The 17,333-nt window shown below is 35.4% G+C and overlaps 1 protein-coding gene across 1 annotated transcript in view; it reads right to left on the reverse strand.

Annotated features, from left to right (window-relative positions):
- Positions 1-1,461: 1,461 nt before the first annotated feature.
- The window catches only part of LOC108333771 (mediator of RNA polymerase II transcription subunit 13), a 36,085-nt gene continuing 20,213 nt past the window's right edge, over positions 1,462-17,333 (reverse strand). The window contains exons 16-23 of the mRNA XM_017569246.2: positions 14,151-14,394; positions 13,929-14,076; positions 13,467-13,554; positions 13,254-13,332; positions 12,524-12,819; positions 11,223-12,291; positions 4,899-5,270; positions 1,462-2,394 (exon numbers count right to left, since the gene is read on the reverse strand). Coding sequence (XP_017424735.2) covers positions 1,826-2,394; positions 4,899-5,270; positions 11,223-12,291; positions 12,524-12,819; positions 13,254-13,332; positions 13,467-13,554; positions 13,929-14,076; positions 14,151-14,394 — 2,865 coding nt within the window. The 3' untranslated portion in view covers positions 1,462-1,825. The remainder of the gene's footprint in view (positions 2,395-4,898; positions 5,271-11,222; positions 12,292-12,523; positions 12,820-13,253; positions 13,333-13,466; positions 13,555-13,928; positions 14,077-14,150; positions 14,395-17,333) is intronic.

Raw genomic sequence — 17,333 nt, forward strand, 5'->3', positions numbered from 1 at the left:
TTATTTGTAAGTTTGATTTTAGGTTGTGCTTAATGCTCTTAGGATTTGTGGTCGTTCGATCATCTCATTCTCCTAGTTGTTCTCCTGTCGACTAGCCATAGTTACACATAATATTGGTTGTACATCTCTTTTTTTTTTTTTTTACTTTATCTTTGAAGAACATGAGATTTAGCATGTCTTCAAAAATTGATCAAACAAATTTAATCTTATATTTTCTTCAAAAAAATGCATAAAAATTTACTTTTATATTTTACATTTTGGAGTGTGTGTAAACTTTTCAACATGTTGTTGACTAAAACTCTTGACTAAAACTTTTATTATAGGCAAAGGAGCATGTCGGGTAAGCCTCTTACAATTTCACGTGTGGTTAGTCTTTTCAATACACCAATTATTATAATACGAATATTTCTTAAATTAAAATAATTAAAAATTGATCTTTTATTAGACAATATAAATATATAATAACATTTTAATTTAAATTGTTAACCTTATAAATCAAATGTTAATATTAAATATGATAAAGTAATTTGATATGTATAGCTATAGTTTATCCTAACTAAATATTTAAGAAAAAAATATAATTGGATATTAATATATAAAGAGATCAAAAGTAAAAAAAGAGAGGAGGGTGTAATGAAGGTGTGAGGAGGGTGTAATGAAGCAATTTGATATGTATAGCTATAGTTTATAATTAATGCCGTTAAAACAAGTTATTTGATTTAGTTCAACACGAATTGACCACTTAATGAACCAACCTAACCTAATTTATTAGCAAAAAGAAATTTAAACCTATCCACCATAAATTAGTGAGTTAAACAAGTTAACTAACTATCTCATTTAATTACATGTTTTTATTTTTCAATTCCAAAAATAGTATTTTTTAATTTAAATCTAAAATAATTTAAACACTAAATACAATTTGAAACTAACACAAAATCTTGAATCCATAAATCTTCAATATTTCATTCTCTGGACTCATTTTCATTTTTATCCGATCTATAATACAATAAGGCCTGAACACGTAGTGAATCACATTAACGCACAAGTTTAAACCTGTTTTGACACTATTTATAATGATGATGCAGAAGAAAAATAAGGGTGCAGAAAGAAATCCCTTGCTTTTGAATTAATAGATACTAAATCTAAATATAACAAGACAAATTTTATAAATTCTTTAAGGCGTTAAGGAATCATTCATTATAACTCCTCTTTCACTTTTAGGTCATTGTTTCTCATAAGAACGAATCTATTGAACCTTGCTAAAGTGGTGTGGAAACGTCTTTGCAGGGCACGTAAACAGTTTAGTCACGTTAGTCCCTCGAAGAATGTATAGCCATTATCAAACCTTTTGCAATCAATGTAGCATGACAAATATCTGGACAAAAGCCACTAATAAAAAAAATACAGTTCATCGCAAGGATTCATATTAGTCAGCCTACGAATTAATTAATTATACCTAGCAAACCAATGTCAAGCATAAAATTAGTTACTGTCACATTATTGTTTTACAATATCTAATTACAAAGGAAATGAAATTTCGGAGACCCAAATACTACAAAGATAGAGAATATGGTATTCTGTGCTACTACAATCATCAGTTTCTATCAATTATGCTAATCTGGGTTAAAATCAGATGTTCTGGAAAAGCTCATGTACATTCCCAACGATTTCTAAATCTATTTCTTCCTGGAACACATCAGCCTCTACACTTAATTTACATATAATCACAGTGGATCTAGTATGATACAGTCTACTGAGCTCAGTTTGGCTTTCTTTCCTCTCTAACCAATGAGCACTTTTCACCATCATTGTATATAACGCGTACTCAAGATTTCTCTGACTGCTTGGTGAGCTCTTTATCGGCAAAGTGAAGAAGTCTTCTTAGTCTTAGAACCATGTCACAGTGGAAGGGAAGCGCAGTCCGCCGCTCTAAGTATACGGGGCTCACTGTCATCCAAGACAAGGCATGAAGCTCTGCTGCAATAGACTCCAGAACCAAGTGGGTCTCAATTTCAAAATCTTTAGCTTCCCAGCTTAAACTTCTACCAGCTTGCTTGTTAATTCCTCGGACAACTTTCTCTTGGGGGATGTTAGTACCTCCATAATAATCAATGAGGCTCACTGAAAGTATAGAGGGCCATTCTTCCTTTAGGTTGCTTCTGTAGTCCTTCCTCATGGAAGGTACTGCTTTTGAAACCACAAATCCAGTAGAGAGAGGAAGAGCGGAACCCTTGCTGTGAAGCAGATGAGCCAGTGGTGGTGACTCTGCTGTGAGGCACGTGGGGAGTTGAAGAACTGTCGGAGGAAGAAATCGCATGCTGGGAGAAGGAATTAGAATGTATGCAGAAGATGTAGAACCAAGAGACTTCACTGGAGTGAAACCTTCGATGTAACCTGCAATAGACACCACTACTTTCAGTTCCCCTCTAAAAAGTTATTGCTATAATACTTACATGATTTACTTAATTATGAATATTCAACCATTAGCTAGCATTAGAAAAAAGATTGTGTATTGTAGTAGCTTTGCGGAATACTAATTTATTCTTCCGATGTCAATATATCTACAATTAAAACTTTTATCCAGAAATCCTAAGTTAAGAATCATGATGAAGTACCTTTATTGCCAAAACAGGTTTTTGGTGTATTGGTGCAATGCAACTTTAAAAAATGCAATTTTTGTCATGAATGTGGAGCTATACCAAAGTTATGTTCAATGTCAGAGACCACAGTTTCCAAAACATTCTTTTGGAGGAAAAATAGTAATGGTTATTGTTTACGTAGATGCCATTAGGATTACATGAGATGATTAAGACAAAATAATTAGTTGAATGCTTTCCTTCGACTTTGAGATTGAAGGCCTCAAGTATTTAAATTTTGGGATGGAATTTGCAAGACCAAAGTAATGGTTGTCATAGAATATAGATCCTAATAAAAAGCTAGGAGGTAAAGACAAGCGTGATCTAGTAGATACCACTAAATACTAAAGATTAAAGGAAGGTTATTGAATCATATTCCACATGAACATCTGGAAGAAGATTACAGAATTTTTAGGTAATAAAAAGTTCTAGGAGAAGGGGACTTCCTTTTGAGAAAATTGGGCGGCAAGGCTTATGATAAAATTGAAGAGTTCTAGATCCATGCCTGACCAAAAATCAACATCTGGCTATTGTACTTTTGTTCAGGGAAATTTGGTTACTTGGAGACGCAAAACAAATTGTAGCCAGTAGCACAGAAATTAAAATATAGGGAAATGGCACACAAATAGTTAGAGAAATGTTATGGTTAAAAGGAATTCAACAACAGTTACAACTTCCTATCTTGCAGTTGTACAATGATAACAAGGTAACAATCAGTATCCAAACATTGTTCTACATCTTCAGAGCAAGCATATCGAAATTAATAGACATTACATTTTCGGAGTAAGCATGTCGAAATTGATAGATATTTCAAGGGAACACAAACATACACATCACTTCTTCCTACTTCTAGTAAGTTGAATACATTCTTATGAGAGGTTTTCTTAGAACAAATTTTGAACTCTTTATAAGCAAGTTGGACTTGACTGTATGTACCTGCTGAGAGTTATATGCATATATTTTAATTTAAATTTCAAAAAAGGATTCTAGAAGATTATTTAGTTAGTTAGTTAAGATCAATTAATATTAATTATTAAAATCTGGTTTGATTCTATTCTCCTTTATTTCTATCCTATCTTTATATTCATTTTGTAATCAGGTAGGATGTCTCCTAGCCTACTCTATAATTTCTAATGTAATTTGGAATAATGTACAAAAATAAAGAAAATAATTCTTGAGGGCTTAATTGATCCCTCTCATCATCTTCTATTTATAAAAATAAATTGATACAAGAGTACATGATAATTAGGGTAACCTTAGACACAATATAATCATGATAAATTGGGTAACCCTAGACACAATATAATCATGGTAAATAAGGTAACCCTAGACACAATATAATCATGATAAACAGGGTAACCCTAGACACAATATAATCATGATAAATAGGGTAATCCTAGACACAATATAATCATGATAAATAGGATAATCCTAGACACAATATAATCATGATAAATAGGGTAATCCTAGACACAATATAATCATGATAAATAGGGTAACTCTAGATACAATATAATCATGATAAATAGGGTAAATATTCTAACACAACTCATCTTATTTATTTTATTACTTGTATAAAAATTACCTAACCATTAATAATAATGATTTATTTTTAGTAACAGCTACATTTTGTAACTGCTTATGTTTCAGTTTAATAATTATTATAATGTTTAATTTTTTAATTATGACAAAATTAGACACGTGCTCAAGGGCATGGGTTTCCACTTGTACTTTACAATTAGGTTATGACATAACACATTCACACATATAGTGTGACTTACTAGATCTAGGTTAGAGTATCCAGGTATTATTAAGAAGACACACATTGACACTAAATTTTCTATCCAAGCAGATTGGGCCTGTGGAGAGGTATGTTTACAAATGAGTATTGGGACAAAATACTACAATACCCTATGCAAACCCTTTCCATTAAAGATGAAACTATTACCAGACGTGTTTTGGTCTGTAAAGGTTTCTGATGGTTTTGTTAGGCCATAACAGCTATCAGTTAACTGACAGTAAGCTTGTATAAATATATACCTCAGTATTTCCTTCACTGATTGTAACATTTATCATAATCACAATTTCAGCTTGTGTTGCAAAATTTTCAGAATCTAGTATATCATCTTTCTCTCCTATATTTTCTTTCATTTTCTCATATCATCTATTCTTGTGCCGCTACTCAATATCCATCAGAACAAACTCTCATGAATGCAATTTAACAAAATAGAATTTGAAATAATTGTAGCTCAGAAAACTCACCAGGAGTGGAGGAATCTGCTGGGTGAACTAGCTGTAATGTATGGTCCATGGAAACTGCAACAAAACTAATGCTTTGTGCCCAATGAAGCAAACCCCTTGAATTGTCAACCATAGAATGTCCACCCATAAGTTGCTTTCTTGCACTAGGTTGCCCTAAATTGCCTTTCATAAAACCAGTGGATTTGGTATGGGGGCTGTACAAGGGACTAGGCGAGGAAGGAAGAGTTCGTTCTGGAATCAAACTCATGTCTTGTTGTTGCAAAGAAGAACCATTACTTGTTGCAGACAACCCATCAGACATAGATTTCCGCAATTGCAGAGGCCATCTCTTCATCTCAGATACACCAACTGAATAAATGGCTTTCTGCCATTCTATTTGAAAAAAATAATCCAGGTAAAAATGCATGTATAGAGGTAGCCATAAGATACAAATGAAAATTAGCTTCTCAATCTAAAGTGGCGAAAATATAAATAAAGCTAATTTACTTTTGATGAATGCAAATATGCCAACAAACAACCATGCACTATTGTGAGTGTTTATGAATAACTTATTTAGTTTTAAATCCCATAAAGCAAAGTAGCCAGCTCAAAAAACATAATAGTGGTATAGCACACAGCGGAATAGCCAGCATTGTGAATTTCTTTTTATGGCTATTATTATTTAGTTTATTATATTTTTATTACTGTTATTGTTTAATTTATTATATTAAATATTGTCATTTAGTTTATCACGTCATATATTATACTCCAAGTATATAATTTTTCTTTACTTTTTATTACTATTATTTTGTTTATTATATTACATGTTCTGCATCAAATAATTTATCATATTTTGTTACTATTTAGTTAATTTATGTTATATGCACAATGAAATGCTTTCTTTTTGTCAAAGTCAGACTCAAAATAGAGTCACGAACAAACAGAAAAAGGAGAAAAAACACCCAAAAATGTTTTTGGCAAATTGGCCTAATTCTCCCAATCCCAAACTTCCTTCACTAAAAGCCTAGGAGTCTACCCTAACCCAGTGCCGTTTCCATGAAATTAGAAGAGCTCAAAAGAACTTTGCAGCCGTGGACAGACAAACAGGTTGCAACAGATCACAGAAGGAAAAGGGGCAGATGAGGCTGTTATAACGAAAAAGTTCGAATAGAGCGTACAATTCCCACCATTCCATGCGATGCACACTGAACTGCACCACCAAGTCATCATCCCTTGTGGCCTGTAGCCACTCCTCTCCGCCGTGGCACTTTAGCCTAGCTGTAGCATGCTAATTCTCATCCATGATAACTTGAAGATTGGAACAGCTTGAGCATGATCTAAACCCACAAGTTCAAATACATCTAGGACAATACTTCAAACTAAGGCAAAATTCTTCTTCATCAACAAGTTATAGAGCTCATTTTGATAAACTAAACCGTGAATAGCTCTGTTGGAAGTCTCACATCGACTAGAGATAAGGCCAAAATATAATATATAAGTGAGGTGCAAACCTCACCTTACAAGCCGGTTTTGTGAGGTTGAGTTAGGCTTAAAACCCACCTTCTAATATGATATCAGAGCCATGGTTAGAGCCTATCGTAGCGAGTTCTATGTGGGCATTCTATTCTTCTGTTCCACCCGCTATCGGGCCGTTATCAGAACATCCAATTTCTACTATCATGCACGAGATATCTATACCTCGACGTGAAGCGGGTGTGTTGGATGTCTCATATCAACTAGAGATAAGGCCAAAATATAATATATAAGTGAGGTGCAAACCTCACCTTACAAGTCGGTTTTGTGGGGTTGAGTTAGGCTTAAAGTCCACTTCTTAATAAGCTCAATCATATGAACCGAACAATATTAAATTATACAAAAATGCAAGACGCTGTTCCAACCAACACATCACATGTTGAACTGAATAATAATAGTAATAATAAGTGAATTACATCGATACCGCATGCTTTGTTCAAATTGTACACGGTACTTTTACCCTTTTAACCTCTACAATAATCCTTCTTAATCCCTATAAGAGGAGTCATTATAAATGTTAAAAAGGCAGAGGCGTGTGCAATATAAAAGAACCACAAGGGGTGTGGATGTTAGTGTAATTTTCTCGATTAATAGGAATTAGTTAAAAAACTATAATAGAAAAAATAGTGGAGTTTCTAACTTCTTTTCATGACTTTTATGGCATGAACACATTTTATAATTTGCTATATACATTTGATGAAATAAATATTAGATAATTGGAAGTGACTACCCTTTTATTGTATTATTACAAGTGAGATGCTCACTTGCTCTGACATTGCTTCACACAATTTAGATGGAGGCTTTTGCGCAATACTGCTATATGTCTACACATTGCACAATCCTGCAGTATCTGAAGCTGTCAAAAACTACACCCACCAAACCAAATTTCAAAGGACCTGGTTTCAAACATTAGGAAGTCCTGTTGCGTATAATATGTATATGTACTAGAACTAAAAGAAATGACCCACTAACTGCTCCATAACCCGTCAAATAAAACCAACACTGGGAACTTAATAATTATCAGATAAATGACCATTTTGGTTCTTGAATGAGTAAACAACTGACAATTTAGTCTCTAAAAGAACGAATAACTTGACTTAAACAAGTGAAACAATACATTCTGTTAAGTTTTGTAGAACCATTTGTCATTAAACTTTACATTAAATTGTAAAATTCAGAGACCAACTTGACACTAAATTCAGAGATCATGTTTAAAGAGCAATTTGACACTAAATTTCATTTTTTGAAAACCAACTTTACATTAAATAGTAAAATTCAGAGACCAATTTGTCATTAAGTTCAATATGATGCAATTGTCCCACTTTTTACCCATACAAGAACTACATTGTAATTTCCGAGCTTTTTGTCTGATTTACAGATTCAAGAACCATAATGTTCATTTATCCAACAACTCTCACTTTGCAGTCACAACTGGTATGAGTATAGGTTTGGCCAATATCAGGGATATAAAAAACACCAGAGTTTAATAGTGTGAATCAGCCACTATCTTTAGTACTGCATAAGTGTCTTTCCAGAAAATTACACTGCATGTCCTAGCCAATGTAATCAGCCATGTCCAATTCAACAAGCTGAGTTGGACATTAAAAAAGAATTCAAAAACTACACTGGGTTGTTCGTTTCTAAGTCATGATTTATGCAAAACGCACCTAGGAAACTATTTCATGGTTCACTAATTCTGTCTAGCAAGTTTCTGTCAGTTTTGGGTGCTTATGTTGTGATCTCTGATCACACGAGCAGATCTCTCTTGCTATCACTTGAGATTAAAACAGGAAATATATTCCTAGAGAGCTTACTTGATCCCTGCCACAATCTTCTATTTATAATAAAGAACTGATACAAGAGTACATGGAAGATTAAGGGACTGCACTAGACACCAAGGTTCAGAACTAGGTATTACTATAGGTACAACTAATAAAAAAAATAAGCACACTACACCCTAAGTAGGTTTAACGAAGATACATAGATGTAATTATTCTAACACTCACCTTCAAGCTGGAGCATACAAATTGTATGTACCAAGCTTGGAAACAATAAACTCACATTCTAAGATCTAACATGTTTCCTAGTTGACATGGATCACATTCTAAGATCTAAAGACCACTAAATTCAGGACACATTATTTTAATTGACAAATGAGGATGGCCAAGCTGATCATATAACATTTTAGGACTAGGAGCATTAACACAAGACACCCTTAGACGAGATCTAAAATGGTATAATCCTCCAACTTCATATCATTCTTCAATTTGTCTCCCTGAACCATGCTCCTCTATAACAAAAGATTTGTGATTGAAAGTTATTGAACAATTTAACATTTTGATTAACTGGCTTAAGAGAATTAAATTGAAAGGACAAAAAGACCAGAGTTTAGATTTAGGGAGGGAGATAGGCAAACATGACCGGCTCCTTTTGAGGATGTTTTAGAGCCATTTGCAAGGGTTATGACATGACGTTTTTCTTGAAAGGAAACACTTGAGAACAAAGAGGTATTACCAGAAATGTGATCAAAAGCACCTGAGTTAATTACCTATGAATTTTGACCTTCTATGGATTGAGAAATACATGTTGATGTTATGGGAGATTGAGATGTTTGTGTCAAGCTGTTAGACTTTAACTGCAGATACTCGTCATATTCATCCTCAGTGAACTTGGAATAGGCAGTTTCAACCTTCGAGATATTGGTGGTTTTGAAAGAAAAGGAAAACCATGCAAGGAGTAGCAATTCTCTTGAGTGTGACCCATCCTTTTATGCATTGAGGACGTCCCCAACCTCCTTGACCTCCGCCTCAGGTGCCACGTCCTCCTTGTCCTTGTGTGGCAACCTTGACAAATGGTTCCACTAGTTCATGAGCTTCTTGAGTTTGAGGCGCTGGGACACGAAGAAGGCATGTGGTAAAGGTTTCCATGGAAGGGACCTCATGACTAGTCAAAAGTTGATATCTGATATGATCAAAGTTTGGATGTAGAGCACGAAGGATCAATACCATATAATATTTGTCCAGTTTCTTTTTTATATCCTCCAAAGAGTCCACTTCCGAAAACATCCTCAGTTCTTAGACAACAGATTGGGCTACAATCATGAAGGACACCATATCATGGTCTTCATTTTAAAAGATGCAAGCTTGTTTGTCGTGTCATAAAGACGTTGAATATTGTTAGCATAGATGCTTTAAGCTTTCTTCCAAAAGGAATGACAAGTTTTGGAATCTCTAAGAGACATAAGAAGTCTAGGTTCCACTGATTGCCATAATAGGGCACACAACTGGAAATCTACTAGTTTCCACTGATTGGCTTTTTCAGTAGGTACATGGCTATAATCTTGCTCAAGGTAATCATAATGTCCTTGGCCAAGAAACCACATTTCGACGACGATAGACCAAGATAGGTAATTTTTCCATTTACTTCTAGGAAGTAATTGAGGGACTTCCAAAGAATGAAATGACACTTCCAAATGACATTTTTGATCAAGGCACAAAGAACCAGCGAGGAAAACCGAAAACCCTAGGTGACTTTCCATAAGGGTGGATTCTGGACGTTATCGAAATAAAGTTGAGGGTGAAAATGGAGATAGAAGGGTTCGACAATAGCTATGGAGTTGGTGCGATGATGTTCTGACGAGCAAAAGGCGGTGCGTGGCAAAGAATTGGACCTTGGCAACGAAGGGGATGGTCATCGCTTGGAGAGACGATCTAGATCCAATGGTCGTCGAACGAAACTGCGACGATGGACGGCGACGAACATCAACGAAACGACAAAGAACAGTGAATAGCTTCAAACGGTAGTGGACAATTGCAAAAGACACTGGACAAATGCAGACAATAGTAACTAATGCCGCTGGACAAGATGAGATAGAAACCAAAGCGAGATTGACCCACTCTGATACCAACTTGAGATTAAAACAAAAAATATATTTCTAGAAGGCTTACTAGATCCCTCTCACAATCTTCTATTTATAATAAAGGACTGATATAAGAGTACATGGAAGATTAAAGGACTGCACTAGACACGTAGGTGCAGAACTAGTTACTATTATAGGTACAACTAATAAAAAACTAGCACATTACACCCTAAGTAAGCTTAATGATGATACATAGATGTAATTATTCTAACATAATGTTTCTCAACTTTGTTTAGTTTTTGTGTTTTAGTCTTGGACACTTTACTATCTCACTACTCTCCCATTTCCTTTCTCTTGTTCAGTCTCTTGGTATCTTTCTCAACTTGGTTCAATTGTGTTGTCTTATCAAACGAGTAGATCTCTCTTGGTATCTTTCTCAGCTTTGCTCAGTTTGGTGTTTTAGTCTTGGACACTACTCTCCCATTTCTTTTCTCTTGTTCAGTTTCATCGATATGGTTGGTGCAAGCTACAAATGAGTGGGTTGGATCATATCAGGGTTTTAGTTTTTTTACTCCTCTCTTGATATTTTTGGACTGTTAGACCTCAGTTTAAATCCAACAACATTCTTTTGTAAAGCATAATATATAATATAACCAACTAGAGTAATGATAAAAGGATAGTAATTGTAGCAAAATATAAAAAATATTATAAGAATATAGTATGATAATCTAGAAATAATAATAATAATATAGTAAAAAATATAAAATTTTATTTACAGCATCCTATAATATTGAATTATTATGTTATTTGTAGGTATTTTATTATATTTTTTTAACCTCACACTGATGTCTAAATTATGCCACAGCAATGACATTTTGTGGATAAGCCATACCCAAAATCTGATGTGCATATAACATAACCCACAGGATAAAAGGCAGAGACAGAAACCATACCAAGATACTCGAGCTCATAAAACCCTCCAATGCGTGCTATCACAAAATCTCGAGGCCTTGCAAGGCCAGGGTCACAAGATTGAATTATCAGACAACCTTGCTGAAGAATTTGAACAAATAGGCATTGCAGTCCCTTTGTATCCTGCCTACTGCTTATTCCACCAAAGGGGAAAATGTTACAGTCCAGCAATTCTCCCCTCGAATCTGTCCAGATGCATACAAGCCAACGCCAGTCCTCTGTCCATCCATAGCAACAATGTAGGCTTGCAGGAGTCTTCGGATCAGACCCAGATCCATCAGTGCTTGAAGCAGACTCCACACTTCCTGCTGTACTTGTACTCTGTACATAGTTACCACTACTGTCATCAACCAATGCCTTAGAAGATTCTGAAGTGGGACTCCCAATAACTGAAATACCACTTTCAAGAGAACCTGGTTCTGCCAGAATAAAAAGGGGTTCAAACATGTAACGAATTTCATCAAGGAGAAAAATATCCCCAGTTCTACTTGCATCACAGCTCAATCCCCCAGTCCTTGTTGGCTGCCAAGAATTATCCCAAGTACCAGGCCTCAAGCTAGCATCAATGTCACCCTCTCTTGGAAGAGAATGTCCTGCCATTCTAGGACCAACACAATCTTTCCACATCCCAGAAATGGGAGAAGGCAGCTGCGTCAAAACAGAATGAGATCTACCAGAAAATGCAGACTGAGAAAAATCACTAGAGATTCCACGTGAAATTCGACGTGCCTTGCAGTACACAGTAAAAGCAGTCTCTTTTAAAATGACAAGTTCGCTGACAGATGGGCTAGTGACTCTGAAAATGGCATCCACAGTAACAATCTGCAAGACCAATTTTGGAATACTAAACCCTGAAAGCACAAGGACATTAGATGGAGAAGCCTCGTCGACAGCAGCCAAGCCACTTAATGCCTTCACAACCTGACTATGCAAGCTAGATTTCCTCTCTCTATCCAACTGTTGGACTACAGATCCAATCGCAACAGAAGATTCAATTACAGTTTGCAAAATTGCAGTGGGATCAGGAAATGGGCATACCACATAGATTACCTAAACGTGATGGGGTAAAGATGAGATCAAAAGCACCAATGCACATAGATTTACAGTACAAATTAGGGAAATATGCTATAACAAAACTATTTTCTGTAATGAACAGTGTCATGCCATTAATACTTCAAACAACCAAGTTGTTAAAGCCTAGTCATAATTTGTACTGATCAGCACTTAGAGAACATAATAACCATTCAATCTACAAAATTTTGCCAATAAACAAGTCACTTACCAAGCACGAACTGTTACTTCCTTCGCCTGGATTTGTAGAAAAGCAAGAGCCAATTTTCAAACCTCTAAGTGCCTTAGAAAGAGACTTGAGATAACTAGTCAGGTCCCAGCCATTTGATAACGATAAAAAATAATCACTCACTGAACCAACAAGAGATGCATTACTGCTCTCAATCTTCATTGATTGGGGGCAGTCAAGTAAAACAAAACCACAAGATGACAACTTTGAAGACTCTATCTCCATCTGATTCCCCAAGCCTTGAGGTGAATGAGTACCCAGCTTGCATGTCTCATACACTGAAAAGAATAAAAGCAAAATAAGACTAACAGAACAAACCAACACAAAATCAGAGTGAAGGGTGAAACTTAAACAGCAGTCAAAATGCATAAAAATCTAGAAGCAGAGCAGCTCTGGCACAACAATCACCTATAGTTACATTTAATTAGTACAACAGAAAAAACCAGAAACACATAATCCTCAAAGCACTTCAAATAGCCACTACATCCATCAAAAAGATTACTTTTATTTCCAAGGAGACAGGATTCAACAACTCTGGTTTCTCCATTTTTTCCTCCACCTCTTCTTTTTTACTATCATTAATACATGATAATTAATTTAATACGAACACAAAAATTTGTTAAAACCAAGATATACCATAATATGTATGCAATTCGTAAACATCATCAAATAGTCTTCATAGATAAACTGAATCATAATTACCACTACTTACCTGTTCCTAGTTGTTGAAAAAAATCAGCAGCAGCAGAAGTAAGGGGATCAATGTCAGGGCATACGACATGATACGTAATCTACAACCAACAATTCATATCATGATATTAATGAAATCATGCCTTTAAGCTCATACACATTGGGTAAATAAGTCAGAATATATGGTAGAGAAGGTTCCATTAATAACAGCAGCAATTAGAAATAATGAACTTACAGGTTTCTGTAGAGCATAGGGCTCTAGAGGAGCTTTTTCCCAATGCTGCAAGGAGTTTGCTGATGTTTTGAGCCAATCATCCTGATACCTATTAGACATGCTATGTATGAGTGGTTAACTAAATACCAAACTTTACAGTACCAGATATATCTTATCATGTTCAATATAAGATGGACAATATACCAGAAAATAAGCAAGTGATTAATCTATTGGGTTATTTTTAGCACTTAAAAATAAAGAATTGAAATTTCTTACGGCCAAATACCAAGAGAGATCAACCAGTGTCTATTTTATACATAGATAAATACAAAGATATCCCGTGATTATAGGGATTACTAAACTAACTGAATTAAAGCCTCAAATATTATAAATTCACTCAAATACTATAAAAAGGCTTGAACCCCAGGCAATCATGTATTAACTTACTTCTCTTTAAGCACAAATAACAAGAAGAATACCTACCCCACAAGTATAGAAGGAAATGGAAGAGCAATAAGAGTAGGTTTAAGTCGGGAACATGTTTGCTGCTCTGACTCCGTACTGCATAAATCGTGGCCAGATCTCCTTTGAGAATTCTCATCCACCTTAGCACCATCCATCATGTTGGAAACTGCACTAGCAACCAAATTGTATTAGCATCATGAACAAAAAAATCCCATCACTAATGCAAACGCAAACTTCTACCCTTAATACTGGAAGATCCACCAACAGATGATTGGGATGGACTCATTGGTTCTGAAGAATCTCTACATTCATTATTGGTCGATTCTACAGAGACTCCATCAACTATGCTTCCAGTATCAACCAACGGATTGCATCCTTTGCACCAATCAGTTATAGATAATGGCCCTTCCAAATTGGAAAAAGCAGATTTCAATGCTGTTTTTATGTCAGACTGCAGCAAACTGATGACAGTGGATGCATGAACCTGGGAATTCAAAACACTGGAATATAAGTATAAAAAATGAAGCAAAACTCAATCAATAACCCCATTGACCATTATTAGCCTACAGTTTTAAAATAAGCAACCCCACGAGATTACAACAAATAAAACAAACTCATAAAAGTAGATTATTAAGAATATTATGTGAAGGATTGTTAGGGGCTGGAAAGTATATGAGAGAAGGAGGTATAGGAGAGAGAGAGAAGGGGACCGAACAGTAGACAAGGGGGAGCGACCAGGCCGAACGGTAGAAGGCGGAGAGCGACCAAGCCGAACGATAGACGAGGGAAAGCGACCAGGCCGAACGGTAGAAGGCGGGGAGCTAGTTGGCCGAACGGTGGATGAGGGGGAGCAACTAGGCCTAGCGATAGAAGGCGGGGAGCGAGTTGGCCGAACGGTAGACGAGGGGGAACGACCAAGCCGAACGGTAGACGAGGGGAGCGACCATGCCGAACAGTTGGAAGCAGTGAGGAAGCATCCTAACTGCCGCAACGGTTAGGATGGGCGGGAAATATTTAGTAATTATAGTAAATAAAGTCATATCCTAGGGAAATATTGTTAATTACGGTAATTAGAGCAGTATCCTAGAGAATTATTCAGTATAAGTTAATTACAGTAATTAGAAGTATATCCTAGGAAAATAATAATTATAAATAAAGCCCTGACGCTTTGGTTTAGGGCATGCTTTTGATTTGTGAGTTTGTAAGAGAGGTTATGCTCTTAGGTGACTGACGAAGGTTATGCTCCCAGTTATTGTTTATTTTCCTTGATTCAATATTTCTTTCAATAAAAGGAGACTTATTCAGCTATTATCTATTGTTCATTGTTTGTGAGAGTGTGTCAAGGCTAGTTCTAGTTACGTCTCCCACTCGAATACGTAACAAGGATTCAATATAAAAACAGGAAAGAACACTAAGATGATGTATTTCGTAAGAGGATCAACATCTTATCATGTCAGAAATAGAAGCATTTAATGGTTACTACTTTCAAGTAGTTGGTGTGTTTAGCTGAGGTCCATGTATAATGTATCTTAAGTAGTGATTTTAAATTATTCTCTTGAAATAATAGTTGTTATTTATTATCTTTGTAATACTAATAACTATTAATACCATAAATATTATGGTAAAAAGGTTATGTGTACTAGAAACACCATTTCAAAATATTGCACTTCTTAGAATGTCAGTTTAAGTCAAACTCAACTCTAAAGTGGTATGTAACTTAAGCATGACATAGAAAGGTATATTTTCCAAATGCATTGTGTGTCTAATGTAAACCACAGAATATGTATTTATACTAATTTATAAAAATAAATTATAATAAATTTCCAGCTAATAATCAGGAATCAATCATTCTAATTTCCTTAGAATATTTAACTGTTAATTTCCTACAAATCTGTAAGGAGCTAATTACATTTTTAACACTCTCCCTCAAGCTAAAACATATATGTCATATGCATTAAGCTTGTTACATATATACTCAACCCGAGGGCCTCTAAGGGACTTGGTGAATATGTCACCCAACTAATGGCTAGAGTTGACAAAATCAGTAGTGATTTCTCCATAGAGCACATTTTCTATAACAAAGTGATAATCAATCATAATGTGTTTGGTTCTTTCATTAAAGACCGAGTTTGATGCAATGCAAAGTGCAGCTTGATTGTCACAAATAAGGTTTGTTTCATGGATGTCCCTTATTTTTAATTGTAGCACTAGTGCCTAAGCCACGTAAGCTCACAAGTGATTGTTACGATCTTTTGCTTTTGCACTAGAATTGACAACTATATTTTGTTTCTTGATTCTGCATGAGATAAGTTTCCTTCGATAATAACATAGTACCCAAAAATGGATCTTCTATCTGATGGTGATCTTGCCCAATACACATCAAGGTAACAAGTGATATTAGTATTGCCTTTGTCTTTTCATACAATAATCTTTGTCTTGGAGCATATTTTATGTATAGAAGAATATGTCTCACAGGCATCCTAATGGCTATCACAAGGGGTATTTAGAAATTAGCTAACACTAACCGCAAAGTGATGTGGGGTTCGGTGATGGTGAGATAGTTGAGTCTACCTACTAGGTGGTGATATCTTTCTAAATCTTTCAATGACTCCCCCAGAAGAAGCTTGATATTAGGATCCATAGGAGTATCACAAGGATGACAGTCTAGCATACCAGTTTCAGTAAGAATGTCCAGGACATATGTTGATTAATGATAATTCTAGAAGATTTAACAACTTCAATACTTGAGAAATATTTTACAAGGCCCAAATATTTAGTACGAAATTACTATGAAAGGTGCTCTTTGAGTTGTCAAATTCCAGTCTCAGTCTCATTATTATTGGTGATGGCAATGTCATCAACATACACAACAAGTTAAATGCACTTGCCAAAAGAAGAATGAAAGGAGAAGACAGAATGATCAACCTCATACCTAGTCATGCCAAATTGTATAAAGGCAAAACTAAAACGACCAAACCAAGCCCGAGGAGATTGCTTCAAACAATAGAAAGAGCAAGAAAACTAGCAAGTTGATCCATATAAACTTCTTTCTAAAATTCACCATGTAACAATGCAGTTTTAATATCTAGTTGATGAAGAAACCAATGATGAATAGCAGAGATGAACAAAAGTTATTTTGGCCACTGGGGAAAGTGTCCCCATAATCTGGATAAAAAATCTATGTATATCCTTTGGTGACCAAGCGAGCTTTTAACTGATCAACATGACCATCAAGTCCAATTTTCACTGTACAAACCCAAACGACAGCCAACAATTTTCCTTCTAGGAGGTAAAGGAATAAGTTCCCATGTGTATTGGAATGTAAGGCTTCCATCTCCTCTATCATTGCCTAGCGTCAGCCAGGATCAGCCATGGCTTCACCTATAGTCTTAGGAATAGACACAAAATCTAAAGAAAGAAAGA

The sequence above is a fragment of the Vigna angularis genome, chromosome 11, assembly GCF_016808095.1.
Source record: "Vigna angularis cultivar LongXiaoDou No.4 chromosome 11, ASM1680809v1, whole genome shotgun sequence".
Classification (NCBI taxonomy): Eukaryota; Viridiplantae; Streptophyta; class Magnoliopsida; order Fabales; family Fabaceae; genus Vigna; species Vigna angularis.